The 14,202-nt window shown below is 55.2% G+C and overlaps 2 protein-coding genes and 3 non-coding genes across 5 annotated transcripts in view; 4 read left to right on the forward strand and 1 right to left on the reverse strand.

Moving 5' to 3' along the window:
- LASP1 (LIM and SH3 protein 1) overlaps positions 1-4,637 on the reverse strand; it is a 28,274-nt gene extending 23,637 nt beyond the window's left edge. Inside the window, exon 1 of the mRNA XM_038163053.1 lies at positions 4,449-4,637. Coding sequence (XP_038018981.1) covers positions 4,449-4,517 — 69 coding nt within the window. The 5' untranslated portion in view covers positions 4,518-4,637. The remainder of the gene's footprint in view (positions 1-4,448) is intronic.
- A 311-nt stretch (positions 4,638-4,948) lies between these two features.
- On the forward strand, positions 4,949-5,020 carry TRNAC-GCA. The gene has a single exon. It is a non-coding gene; the product is annotated as a tRNA-Cys (tRNA).
- A 177-nt stretch (positions 5,021-5,197) lies between these two features.
- On the forward strand, positions 5,198-5,269 carry TRNAC-GCA. Its single transcript has one exon. It is a non-coding gene; the product is annotated as a tRNA-Cys (tRNA).
- Positions 5,270-5,425: 156 nt separating this feature from the next.
- Positions 5,426-7,499, forward strand: RPL23 (ribosomal protein L23). Its single transcript, XM_038163054.1, has 5 exons — positions 5,426-5,501; positions 5,714-5,797; positions 6,080-6,208; positions 6,952-7,065; positions 7,368-7,499. Exons 1-5 carry the CDS (start codon positions 5,489-5,491, stop codon positions 7,448-7,450), a joined length of 423 nt encoding a protein of 140 aa, XP_038018982.1. The 5' UTR covers positions 5,426-5,488; the 3' UTR covers positions 7,451-7,499.
- A 2,690-nt stretch (positions 7,500-10,189) lies between these two features.
- On the forward strand, positions 10,190-10,261 carry TRNAC-GCA. Its single transcript has one exon. It is a non-coding gene; the product is annotated as a tRNA-Cys (tRNA).
- Positions 10,262-14,202: the final 3,941 nt, after the last annotated feature.

Below are 14,202 nucleotides of genomic sequence, written 5' to 3' on the forward strand. Positions count from 1 at the left end.
GTTCCTCCCCTCTGCTCACAGCAGCTCCTCCAGCTGCAGGGGCTTTGCTGCTCCATCCTTGCCCAGGGTGGTTTTGCCCCTTCCCAGTTTTTGGGCTCCTGCAGGATGGATCAGCAGCTGGATCCGGAGTTTTTGGGGTTTTTTGGAAGTGCCAGGCTGTTCTGGGGGGTGAAGGGCCCTTTGCAAGCCCTTCCCAGCAGGAGCTGCCAGGGATGGCACCACGGATCTGCAGGGGTGAACCGAGAGGCAGCACAACCCCAGAGCCTTCTGCTCAAGGAATCCCAGCCCACAGGAGGATCTGGCCCAGCAGCAGATCCCTGGGATCCAGCAGGGAAACAGCCCCAATCCCAAAACCAGGAGCAGCAGCAGATCCCTCTGATTCCAATCCCAAATGCAGGAGCAGCAGCAGATCCCTGTGATTCAGCAAGGAAGGAATCCCAATCCCAAACGCAGGAGCAGGAACAGCAGATCCTTGTGATCCAGCATGGAAACAACCCCAATTCCAGACTCGGGAGCAGCAGCAGATCCCTCTGATCCCAATCCCAAATCCAGGAACAGCAGATCCCTCTGATCCAGCATGGAAACAAACCCAATCCCAAATCCAAGAGCAGCAGCAGATCCCTGGGATCCCAATCCCAAACCCAGGAACAGCAGCAGATCCCTCTGATCCCAATCCCAGCTCCAGGAACAGCAGCAGATCCCTGTGATCCAGCAGGGAACAACCCCAATCCCAAACTCAGGACAGCAGCAGATCCCTGGGATCCAGCAGACCCTCTGACCCCAATCCTAAATCCAGGAACAGCAGCAGATCCCGAGATCCAGCAGATGCTCTGATCCCAATCCCAGCTCCAGGAACAGCAGCAGATCCAGCAGACCCTCTGACCCCAATCCCAGCTCCAGGAACAGCAGCAGATCCAGCAGATCCTCTGACCCCAATCCCAAATCCAGGAACAGCAGCAGATCCCTGGGATCCAGCAGATCCCTGTAATCCCAATCCCAGCCCCCAGCAGACAATGGTCCCAGGCAGGCTCTGCTCCCACCCCAGAGCATTCCCAGCACATTCCTGCCCCAGTTCCCACCAGGAATTCCTCAGCAGGGCCATTCCCAGCCCGAGGCTCCTTCCAAGGGATCTGGGAAGAGATCTAGGGTCTGGGATCCCTTGGGAAGTGCCCATGGAGCACTTTTCCCTGTCCCCAGCCTCGCTGCCACCGCTCTGTGTCTCACAAACGGAGTGGAATTAATGCTGATCCACAAAATCTGAGGCAGCACTAAAAGGAGGCTGGAGCACGGCTGGACACAGGGGAGCAGGAGTTATTTTGGCTTCCAGGAACGTTCTGCTCACTGTGGAAAGAGGACAGGATCCAAATGGGGTTTTAGGGGAGGGTGAACGTCCTGTGCTTTCCGATCCTGAGCCTGGAGGAGATCCCAGGTGATCCCACATCCCAGCAGGCTGGACAGGATTTATTTCTAGGTGTGAACACACGTTTTGGAAACTATTTTGACCAACATAACCTCAGTGGGAAATCACAAATTTAAAGGAAAACAGCTCTAAACCTTCCCAGGTTATCCAGGTGAGTGGGTCAGAGACAATCCACGCTGGGGAAGTGAAGGATTCCCTGGATTTATAATCATGGAATGGTTTGGGATGGAAGTGACCCTCAAACTCATCCAGTGCCACTCCTGCCATGGGCAGGGACATCTCCCAGGGTGCTCCAAGCCCTGTCCCAGCCTGGCTTTGGGCACTTCCAGCAATCCAGGGGCAGCCACAGCTTCTCTTTTTCCACCAGGCAAAGCCTTTGCACAACACCTGGGGACAAACCCCACAGCTGGGGACAAACCCCACAGCCTGTGGGGACAAACCCCACACCCTGGAGCCCCCAGGATTTGAGGACAACACCCGGAGGAACCCCCTGGGCTGGAGGAGACAAGTCCTGGGTGAGGCTCAGAGCCCAGCCCAGCCCTCGGGTGTCACTTCCCCTGCGGAAACCAGAGCCAGCAGTGGCACTGTCCCCGTGGGGGCAGGGACAGCCATGTCCCCCAAGCCACTCGGGGCACGGCAGGGCCGTGGGGAGGTGGGCACGCTCTGGGTTTTCCATCAATCCCAAAGGGAAGTGGAGTCCCCTCCTCCAGCCAGCATGGCCCGGCTGCACTTCGGACTCTGCCCGGGAAAGCAGGGACAGGGACAGGGAGAGGGGACAGGGACTCCAAAGGCTGGGAAAAGCAGGGACAGAGAGAGGAACTCCAAGCAGGGATAGAGGCAACTCCAAAGGCTGGGAAAAGCAGGGACACAGGAACTCCAAGGGCCAGGAAAAGCAGGGACAGAGGAATTCCAAGGGCCAGGAAAAGCAGGGACAGAGGAATTCCAAGGGCCAGGAAAAGCAGGGACAGAGGAATTCCAAGCAGGGCCAGAGGCACTCCAAGGCCTGCCCACGGTTTTATGGGAATCGGGGCAGCGTTCCGGGAAAAGGGCAGCCAGAGGCGCTCCGGGGCGGGGAGAGCCACACCAGGGCTCCGAGGAAGAGGAAGTGGCTGAGGAGCCCGAGGAGGACAAGATGGTGACTGCGGGCTCCTGCCTGCTCCCCACAGCTGGAACAGACCCTGCCCTGGAGCTCACAGCTGGAACAGACCCTCCCCTGCTCCCCACAGCTGGAACAGACCCTCTCCTGGAGCTCACAGCTGGAACAGACCCTGCCCTGGAGCTCACAGCTGGAACAGACCCTCTCCTGGAGCTCACAGCTGGAACAGACCCTGCCCTGGAGCCCACGAGCACCAGGGAGCCACGGCTCATCCCCTTCCCTGCGGCAACCCTGGGATCCCCCTTCCCTCCCAGTCAGCCTCAGTCCTGACACTCCCCTTCCCCTCCAGTTATCCTCAATCCCAGCACCCCTTTCCCCTTCCTGTTAGCCCCAACCCCAACACTCCCCTTCCCTTCCGAAAATCCCCAACCCCCTTTCCCTTCCAGATACCAACAACCCCAGCACTCCCCTTCCCTTCCAGTTACCCCAAAACCCTTCCCTTCTAAATATCCACACCCTCCAAACCTTTCCCTTCCAAATATCCACAACCCCCAAACCCCCTTCTCCCTTCCAAATATCCACAACCCCAGCACTCCCTTTCCCTTCCAGTTATCCCCAAACCCTTCCCTTCTAAATATCCACAAATCCCAAAATCCCTCTTCCTTTCCAAACATTCACAACCCCAAAACCCCTCTGCCTTTCCAAATATCTACAACCCCCCAAACCCTTTTCCCTTCCAAATATCCACGACCCCCAAACCCCCCTTCCCTTCCTTTTATCCACATCCCCCAAACCTCCCTTCTCTTCCTGTTATCCCCCAACCCCTTTTCCCTTCCTACTGCCCCCAGTCTCAACAGCCAGCAGCTCCTGGAGGCTCCCAGAGCCACTCACAGCCCCAAATCCAGGATTTAGGGGTGACAGTTCAGCTCCCAGCCATTCCCGGCCTCAGGAAGAAGCATCATCCCTTAAAAATGCGAGCAACAGGGTCTGCCGGAGCTCAGGAATGCCGCTGGAGAGCGGAGCCTTCTTCCCAGTTACTTTTTTTAGTCCCTAAACTGGTTGTCCCAGAAGCCTGGGAGAGGAGGGGGAGGAGAGAGAAGGAAATCCCATGGGAAGAGCAGCGGGAATGGAGCCCCACCATCACCTTCCCCACCTCCAGCTCCCACCAGGGCTTTGGTTTGGAGAGGAAAATACTCCAAAAAATATTCCAGGTTAAGGGAGGCAGCCCCGGAGTGTAGGGATGGGATTTTGGAAGAGGGAAGTAGCAATGGGATGGAAGATTTGGAAAAAAAAAAAAAAAAAGGAAAAAAAAAAAAAGGGGAAAAAGCTCGATAATGGAAACCAGATGAGGTTCCCGGCTTCAGGGAAGCGTTAACTGTTGCTTTCCTTGGGCCTCCACACGGATGTGCTGCCTTTGAATGGGAGATATTCCAATAAATAGAAATATTTGCAAAGGAAGGAAGAGCTGGGGGTGCTGCCGGAGCCCCCAGGGCAAAGAGCTCCATCCCTGTCCCCTCCCTGGGGCTCCGGGCGGGACCCTCGGGACACCGGGGGCTCCAGGACCCCCCCCAGGACACGGGGAGGGGGCACAGCATGGAAATACCCCCGGGAAAGGGGGGTGGGAGGGACCCAGATCCCCTGGGGTCTCACCACGAGGGGATCCAGCGTGGAAATACCCCCGGGAAAAGCGGGTTTGGAGTGGGAAGCGTGGAAATATTCCCGGGAATAGGGCGGGGGGGCAGAGCCGTGTCTATAAGGAAGTGCCACCCGCGGAGGGGAATCCTACCGGAGACCCCCCAAAACAACGGGATCCAATGGAAAACCCCCCCGGGAATGGTGGTGAGGGGGAAAACCATCCCATCCAGAGGCGATCCTATGGGAAAAACCCTAAATCCTTGCGCCACTCCCCACGTGCGACCGTGCGGAGCTCACCTTATCCAAGCAGTTCACCTTCTCCGTGGGGTACACGATCTTCCCGCAGCGCGCACAGTTGGGATTCATGGCGGAAAACGCGCGCGGAGGATGGGGGGAAGGAAATTTAAAAAAAAAAAAAAAAAAAAAAAAAGAAAAAGAAAAAAAAAATCACTCCCACCCTCCTCCTCCTCCTCCGCCTTCTTCTTTCCACTGAGCCGCCGCCCGCGATGTCGCGACTTTAAATAGTCGGGAAGGGGAGGAGGCGGCGGGGAAGAGGAAAGGGGAGGGACCGCGGGGGCGGGGCGCGCACCTACGCGTGCGCGCACACGTACCGCGCGTGCGAGCGGGGTGCGCACCCCCGGAAAGGCAGCGCCGAGCTGAAACACCCCTAAAAAGGGCTGAAAACAAGGCAAAAACCGCGAGGCGTTTACACTGAGGGCGCGGCGGGATTCGAACCGGGGGACTTCGGGTCCGTGGCGCGCGTAGAGTCGATTCCTGGCGGGCAATACGCGCCGAGCGGGGGTATAGCTCAGTGGTAGAGCATTTGACTGCAGATCAAGAGGTCCCCGGTTCAAATCCGGGTGCCCCCTCAGAGATTGCTTTTAATTTTTTTAACCGTTTTTTGGTTTTTTTGTCGGTATTTCCGGGAGATGGGGGGGGGGTTGAGGCGGGCGAGGTCGCATTTGCGCGCGCACAGCCGCCGTTACACACGGAGAACGGCGCCGAGCGAGCCCTAAAGTGTCACCTAGCAGCCGCTGTCGTGCAGCGGGGGTATAGCTCAGTGGTAGAGCATTTGACTGCAGATCAAGAGGTCCCCGGTTCAAATCCGGGTGCCCCCTTGTTTTCTTGCATTTTTTTTCCCCTCCCTTTATCCCAGATTTTCTCACCCCCATTATCCCTGGCCGCTCTTTCCGTCCCCGCCGCCTCCTCCCGCTGCTCCCGGTGCTGCCGGTACCGGGGGGGGTGTCGCGTTTCCCGGCTCCGCCAGGGGGATCCGCGCGCGGAGCGAGGCGGGGCGGGCGCCTCACGTGACATCCGCCGCCTCTTCCGGCGCCAAGATGTCGAAGCGAGGTGAGGCGGGTTCCCCTCTCCGCCGCCATCCGGCTCCATCCGCCGCCATCCGGTGTCCCCGTGGCCGCCCCGGCGCAGCGGGGACCCGGGGAGAGGCGGCTGAGCCCGGGTGGGAGCGGATAGCACGGGTGGTGGCGCCGTCGCCCTCCCCGTGAGGCCGCGGCCGCTCCGTGAGGCGCTGCCGGGCTCTTAACGCTCTTCTCGACCCGCAGGACGCGGAGGTTCGTCCGGGGCCAAGTTCCGCATCTCGCTGGGTCTCCCGGTGGGAGCCGTGATCAACTGCGCCGACAACACCGGTGAGTGCGAGGCTGGGACCGCGGGGCGGCGGGAGAACCGGGAGAGGCCCCTCGGGGACCCGGGAGAGGCCCCTCGGGAAAGGCCCCCTCGGTCTCCCGAGGGTGAGGCGTTCCCTGAATTCCTAAACCTCCGTTTTCCTTCGGGAATGACTCGCCGGGCCCGTGGTGGTGGTGGCAGCGCCGTGGGGTGTCCCTGCAGCGGGGCGTGTCCCCGGGAATCCCGGGATGAGGGCGGCGCCGCTCCCCGGTGTCCCGGGATAACGGCGGCGCCGCTCTCCGCAGGGGCCAAGAACCTGTACATCATCTCCGTGAAGGGCATCAAGGGCCGCCTGAACCGGCTGCCGGCGGCCGGCGTGGGTGACATGGTGATGGCCACGGTGAAGAAGGGCAAGCCGGAGCTGAGGAAGAAGGGTGAGTGGCGCCGCTGCTGTCCCGAATTGTCACCGAGTCACCCCCACCCCTTCTCTAAAGCACTCGTTGGGTCCGTGCCGTGGCTCAGGGAGTTGTCGTGGAAGGGCAGAGCAAAGGCGCCGCTTTTGGGTGAAGTGGCAGCTGCTGGTGCTGTTGATTTCAATCCGCGGTGGGACAGAGGGTTTGGGAATCCTGGGGTGGAAGAGTGGCAAGGGACCTTCCACTGCCCCAGGTGGCTCCAAGGCCTGGCCTTGGACACTTCCAGGGACCCAGGGACAGCCACAGCTGCTCTGGGTAACCTGTGCCAGGGAGGAATTCCTTCCCTGAATCCCCTCCTGAGTCCATCAGTAAAAGAAAAGCGATGTCGTGGATCTGTAAAATCCAAAGTTATGGAATGATTTGGGTGGGAAGGAACCGTAAATCTCATCCAGGTTCACTCCTTGCCATGGGTTTGCTCCTGCTCCAGAGAAGTTTTTGCTGAATACTGTTTGGGAATTAATAATTTACTTCCAAATAAAGGTGCCAAATGGGAAAACCCCGGGTTTTCCACGTGTAGCTGCAGCTGCAGGCATTTCATGATCAGTTTCAAGGGGAGTGTTGACTATAAAATGTAACTTCTGAGTAAAACACCACAAATACGAGGTGGAAAACAGCAGCCACCCCGAATGTGGGTGTGGTTCCTGCGGGGTCTGTGTGCAGTGTGTGTTTATCCTGAGGGGGCTGTGCCGCTCTTTTCCTCGCAGTGCACCCAGCAGTGGTGATCAGGCAGCGGAAATCCTACAGGAGAAAAGATGGGGTGTTCCTGTACTTCGAGGACAACGCCGGGGTGATTGTAAATAACAAAGGGGAGATGAAAGGTGAGCCTGGGAATTGTGTCCCACAGAGGGGAAAGGACTCAAGATTCCCCCCAGAGAGTGGGATTTGGGCTGGGAAATGCTGCCCTGAACCACCCGTGAGCTCTAAATCACAGAATTCCGGAATGGTTGGGTCGGAAGGGAGCTCAAAGCTCATCCCAGGGACATCTCCCACTATCCCAGGGTGCTCCAGCCTGGCCTGGGACGCTTCCAGGGGCAGCCACAGCTTCTCTGGGAATTGCATCCTGGCCTTTCAGGGGTCAGGTCAGCCTCCCTGACCCTGGGGTGTTGTCCCTGTTTTCCAGGCTCAGCCATCACAGGCCCCGTGGCCAAGGAATGTGCAGATCTGTGGCCCAGGATCGCCTCCAACGCCGGGAGCATCGCCTGATCCCGATCCTGCCCTGGCCGGGACACAAAATAAAACTCCTTGTACCAACTGCATGGTGGTTTCATTCCAGACAGGAGCAGGGCTGGGCTGGGAGGGGATTTGTGGGATTGGGGGATTTCACAGTTCTGCTGTTGGGCAGGTTCACGAGGAATCTCTGGAGTGGCTCAAATTTGGGTGATCCTGAGTTGATGGTTTGTCTGAGGGAGCTGGGAGGGGTCTGTGCCTTGTGCTGGAGCTCCCAGAACTGCAGAAATCCCGGAATTTTCTTCCAGAATGGGCACTTTACCTGTTCAGAGTGAAACAGTGCCTGAGGCTGAGCTGCTGCGGGACAGAGGGACCTGAGGGATGTCCCTTGGCTGGGGACAGGGGGAGGCCACTGCTGTCACCTGGGGAGCGGCTGAAGCCTCGGTGGCACTCGGAGAGCCTGGGCTGTGCTCGGGGTCAGCTGGAACCTGCAGGAGCACAGTGGGAAGGGGTGTCCAGGGAAGAGCTCGGGCTCTTTGGGGTGTTCTGCAGCAAAAGGAGGAATGGTTTGGGTGGGAGCTGGGATTTCCTGGCCCGCAGGTGACAACAGGGTGCCTTTGGGGCCCTGGTGCCTGGAATGCCTGCCCTGACCCCAAATCGTGGGGCACTTCCCTCCTCCAGCTGGCACCGAGCTGATCCCTGCTGCACTTCTGGAGATTCCCGATGGTTCTGTGCCATTCCTGATGCCATCGGCGGCGCCCATTCTTGATGATTTTGTGCCCCTCCTGATGTTCCTGTGCCATTCCCGATGTCTTTTGTACCACTCCCGACGTTCCTGTGCCCTTCCTGATATTCCTGTGCCATCCCTGATGCCTTTTGTGCTACTCCTGATGTTCCTGTGCCATTCCCGATGTCTTTTGTACCACTCCCGACATTCCTGTGCCATCTATACGGCTCCCAATGTTTCTGTACCATTCCTCTGCCATCCCCGATGTCTTCTGTGACACTCCCGAGGTTTCTGTACCATTCCCGATGCCTTCTGTGCCACTCCCGGTGTTCCTGTGCCGTTCCCGATGCCTTCTGTGCCACTCCCGGTGTTCCTGTGCCATTCCCGATGCCTTCTGTGCCATTCCCGACATTCCTGTGCCCCTCCCGGCGTTCCTGTGCCATCCCCGACGTCTTCTGTGTCACTCCCGACGTTTCTGTACCATTCCTGATATTCCCGTGCCATTCCCGATGCCTTCTGTGCCATTCCCGGCATTCCTGTGCCATTCCCGATGATTTTGTGCCGCTCCCGACGTTTCCGTGCCGCGGTCACAGCGGGAAGGCAGCGACACCTCCTGGATTCAGCAGCCCCGTGCCGGGGAAGGCTGCACAAATCCCCCGACCTGCTTTTCAAACCAGGTTTAAAAACCTCTCTGACCATTCCTGGATATTCCTGGATATTTCTGGATATCCCAGAGCCAGGTGCAGGCAGCAGGGGCAAACCTGGCCGAGGATTTGCACATGCTGAGGGTGACTCCCTCTGTTCTCCACAGGGTTTTGGAGCAGGATCATTTTTTTAAAATTTTTTTTTTTATTTTTGATTTTGGAGCTGGATTATTCCCTGGAGCCCTGGAAGGGCCCAGCGCTGCTCTGGGGGTGATCCCAACATCCCAAACCTGCAGCTGGAGGGGATTTGTATCTTCCCAAGCAGTGACTGTCATTCCAGAGGTGCAGGTGGTGCCTCAGGTTTTAATTTTTATATTTTTCATATTCTGAAAAATTCTGCTTCGGTGTGTGGGTCTGGGTTCATATTATGGGATGGTGAGCTCTGTGCACAGAGCAGGGAGACAAAACAATTCCTGCTCCAGCTGGGGACCAGGGACAAATGATCCAGCTCCAGCCCAGGAGCACAAACAGCGTGGGCTGGAGAGAGGAAAACAAGGATGGGACTGGATGGGATAAAGTTGGAACGGGACAATGAACTGCAAGGTGCAAATGGAGCAGAACTGAGCCAAGGGAGAGACCCCGGGAGCAGTTGTGCATTTTGGGACCACTTGGGTTCATCTTGGGTTCATTTTATGACTATTTTGGTTCATTTGGCTTCATCTTTGGTTCATTTTGTGACCATTTTTGTTAATTTTGGTTCATTTTGTGACCATTTTTGTTAATTTTGGGTTCATTTTGTGACCGTTTGGGTTCACTTGGGTGCAGCCCTGGCTGGGCTCTTTGTGTTGCCCAAGGTGCATCCATGGAGGAGATCCTTTGAATAAATTCCCAATTTAATGTAACTCTGGCCTCAGTTCTAGCTCAGCCTTCTCAAGGCATCACAGGGACCTGCTCCGTGCAAGGAACCACCCCAATAAAACCCCAATCAATCTGCTCTTGTGGATCAGTTTTAACATTCCTGCTTTCCTGCTTCGTGAAGGATTTCTCCACGGCTTCCAGAGTTGGATTAAACATTTTGGGGGGGGGGGGTTTTAGGTGTTGCAGTAATTCCTGAGCCAGGCTGGGCACGCCCTGAGACCAAACAGAGCCTGTGGTGACATTTTGAAGTCAGTGCTGGAAATGTTCCTTTCCTTTAGCCACATTTGGGGTTTTTAGAGGGAATCAGGTGGGAATTCAGTACCTGCCTTACCTGGAGTGTGCTGTGAGGGAGGGCTGGGTGTGCCAGGCAGGGCTGGGAGCAGCTGGCGTGTGACAGCCAGGCCTGGAATGTGACAGAGCCACATCAGTGGCCACAGGGAGCCTCACCTGGCCACAAGGTGCCTCACCTGGGACACCTGTCCAGGTGGGGGTATAGCTCAGGGGCAGAGCATTTGACTGCAGATCAAGAGGTCCCCGGTTCAAATCCGGGTGCCCCCTCCCTTTTCTGGCTTTTTATCCCCAAAAATGTGGTTGGGAGCCCGGAATTCCCAGGTTTTCCCTCCCAAGCTGTGTGCAGGCTCCATGCTGATTCCCAGCAGAGCAGCAGCAGGGGGAGTTGGTGAGGGAAAGGGAGGGGGATTTTGGGAGGATGTGGATTTTATCCTGGGATTAATTAGCAGAGCTTTGCTGGGATGGTAATGAGCAGGGAATTCCTGCGGGGAATGCCCATGGAAAGGAGGAGGTGGCTCAGGGGGAGAGGTTTGATCAAGAGCTTTGTAGAGCTCTGATTCATCTCCAGGTGTCCCCTCTTTTCTCCTCCTTTTCCTCTTCCTCCAGCCTTCCTTCTGCCCAAATCCTTCAGGGGAAGGTCGGGAAGCTGCTGTGGGATGTGGGAGGTTGTGCTGGGCAGGGAATGTGGGGTGGGAGCTGTGGTGGGAGCACCAAGGCCTGGAAAAGCGCAGGGGGTGTGCACTGGGTGAGGAGCCACTCACAGGAACTCCTGACGGGAACTCCGGGCCTGCCTGAGCCTCCCCGGGCTGAATTTGCTGTGGGGAGAAATTCTGGGAATAACGGGAAAACTGAACCTGGATCCGGGCTGGAATCAGGGATGGGGGAAAACCAGGACGGGATCCGGGCTGGAATCTGGAATGGGGGAAAACCAGGACTGGATAATGGTGGGATTTGGAATGGGGGAAAACCAGGACTGGATCTTGGCTGGAATCTGGAATGGGGGAAAACCAGGACTGGATCTGGGCTGGAATCAGGGATGGGGGAAAACCGGGACTGGATAAAGGTGAGATTTGGAATGAGGGAAAACTGGGACTGGATCGAGGTTGGAATCTGGAATGGGGGAAAACCAGGACGGGATCCGGGCTGGAATCTGGAATGGGGGAAAACCAGGACTGGATCCTGGTTGGAATCTGGAATGGGGGAAAACCGGGACTGGATCCGGGCTGGAATCTGGAATGGGGGAAAACCAGGACGGGATCCGGGCTGGAATCTGGAATGGGGGAAAACCAGGACGGGATCCGGGCTGGAATCTGGAATGGGGGAAAACCAGGACTGGATCCTGGTTGGAATCTGGAATGGGGGAAAACCAGGACTGGATCCTGGTTGGAATCTGGAATGGGGGAAAACCGGGACTGGATCCCGGCTGGAATCTGGAATGGGGGAAAACCGGGACTGGATCCCGGCTGGAATCTGGAATGGGGGAAAACCGGGACTGGATCCTGGTTGGAATCTGGAATGGGGGAAAACCAGGACTAGATCCGGGCTGGAATCTGGAATGGGGGAAAACCAGGACTGGATCCTGGTTGGAATCTGGAATGGGGGAAAACCAGGACGGGATCCGGGCTGGAATCTGGAATGGGGGAAAACCAGGACTAGATCCGGGCTGGAATCTGGAATGGGGGAAAACCGGGACTGGATCCTGGTTGGAATCTGGAATGGGGGAAAACCAGGACGGGATCCGGGCTGGAATCTGGAATGGAAGGAAAACCGGGACTGGATAAAGGTGAGATTTGGAATGAGGGAAAACTGGGACTGGATCGAGGTTGGAATCAGGAATGGGAGAAAACCGGGACTGGATCCTGGCTGGAATCTGGAATGGAGGAAAACCAGGACTGGATAAGGGTGGAATATGGAATGAGGGAACTCTGGGACTGGATCCTGGTTGGAATCTGGAATGGGGAAAAACCAGGAGTCCTAAAAATGTCCTCAACATACCCTCAAAAGTCCTAAAAGAGCCCCAAGAAGATGTTAAAAAACCCTAAATAATACAAAAAGTAGTTACAAAGCACTTAAATACCCTAAAAATTTATTTTAAAAGCCCTGAGAACGCCCTTATAGTATCCTAAATGTTCACAGAAAATTCCTAAATAACTTCCACAAAAACCCCTAAAATATCCTTATAAAGCCCAGATAAAAAAAAAAACAAAAAACAAAAAAACAAAAAACCAACAAAAATATAAAAATCCTATTGAGCCTCCAAACTCTACCTGTCACGCTCTAGCCTACAGAGAGTAGGTCATCCTAAATTTTTCTTGTACTACTGGAAGGGATCTGGGGCTGTCCAACCACTACTGTCATTGCCTGCAGCGGCTGTTGGGGAAAACTGGTGTCAAAGGGGTGCAGGCCTTTTACCTGGGAAACAAAACCCACCAGCCCACGTTCCTGGTCTCAGTTGGCAGAGCTCCATGGGCACTCTCAAAGCAGCCCGAGTTGGCACAGGTGGCAGCTTGTCCCTGGGCGCCATCTTGATATTCGTGGAAATCCAGCAGGCAGCCGGCACCTAAGGGCCGAGGGCCTACCTGGTACTGACAAAGGCTTCTGCCCCGGAAAACAAAACTCACCCTCCCACGTTCCTGGTCTCAGTTTGCAGAGCTCCATGGGCACTCTCAAAGCAGCGTGAGTTGGCACAGGTGGCAGCTTGTCCCTGGTCCCTGAGGGCCAAGGGCCCTAAAAATTGTGATTGGTAGTAAGAAAGCCCTTAAAACATCCTAGAAGGAATATTTTAAAAGCCCTGAAAAAACCCTAAAGGTACCCTAAACATTCCTAGAGAATACCTAAAAGACACGTGCAGAAAAAAAAATCATAAAATATCTTTTGAAAGCCCTAAAAAAATCCTATAAATACCTGCCTAATTCTTACCTGTGACTCTGCAGCCTCCAAACACCATCCCGACCTTCTGACTGAGGTAACAGCCTGCAGCTGCTGGGGGTGCACCAGGGCATTCTGGGGCTGTCCCCACCATCAGGTTAAATACCTGTCCCACCATCAGGGTGACTGCCTGCAGCTGCTGGGAAGGTTCTGGAGCTGTCCCACCATCAGGGTGACTGCCTGCAGCTGCTGGGAAGGTTCTGGAGCTGTCCCACCATCAGGGTGACTGCCTGCACCTGCAAGGAGGGTTCTAGAGCTGTCCCACCATCAAGGTGACTGCCTGCAGCTGCTGGGAAGGTTCTGGAGCTGTCCCACCATCAGGGTGATCGCCTGCACCTGCAAGGAGGGTTCTGGGGCTGTCCCACCATTAAGGTCATTACCTGCACCTGCTGGGAAGGTTCTGGGGCTGTCCCACCATCAGGTTAATTACCTGCACCTGCAAGGAGGGTTCTAGAGCTGTCCCACCATCAGGGTGACTGTCTGCAGCTGCTGGGAAGGTTCTGGAGCTGTCCCACCATCAGGGTTGCTGCCTTGTGCTGCCAACAGTGCGGCACACACAGGTAAAAATTTTGATTATGAAGTGTTATCTCAAGGATATTAAATCTTCCTTAACAGCAAGAAACCTTGCCTGACTCACAGAAGAGTTGCATTTGAATTCAGTTTGTTTCTGCATATGAATAGTCTTTAATTTTGTTCAAAATTGTGGTGTGGCCACAGCAAGAACTTGAATGAGGCTGAAACCAGCAGTGTTTGGGAAAACTGGAATGTAATGATGTTTGTGCTCTTGCTTTCTGCAGGCCTCCCCACTGTCTAGGGGGAAACTTTTAAGAGTTGTACCTCAACATGAGCATCTGGTTTAGTTGGGGTTTTTTTTACCATCTGGGAATTGATATATTCTTAAGAGGATCACAACTTTTTTATCGTGTTCTAAAGCTGCATTCTCTTGCACGAAACTGGCGTGCAAGCATAAATGAGTTGAGAAAAGCTGGAGATGAATACAAAAAAGAACAGTAGTGCTTCATTGTAGGATGTTCTTAAACTCAAATCTTGCTGGCTAAAACCATTTTGGTGCTTTAATAACACCACACTTAAAACTGAGAAAAGAAGGAATGAAAGTAAGATGCTTTTAAAACAATTCATTAGAAGACAAGGAATAGTGGTTAGAATGAGAATAAATACATTTCATGCACGCATGTCTCAAGGTAATTAAAATTAATCACTGTTTGATGCACTGAATTTTATCCCAAGAGTTTTTGTTCATTTTGATGAATAAACTAATG

The sequence above is a fragment of the Motacilla alba genome, chromosome 27 (genome assembly GCF_015832195.1).
Source record: "Motacilla alba alba isolate MOTALB_02 chromosome 27, Motacilla_alba_V1.0_pri, whole genome shotgun sequence".
Classification (NCBI taxonomy): domain Eukaryota; kingdom Metazoa; phylum Chordata; class Aves; order Passeriformes; family Motacillidae; genus Motacilla; species Motacilla alba.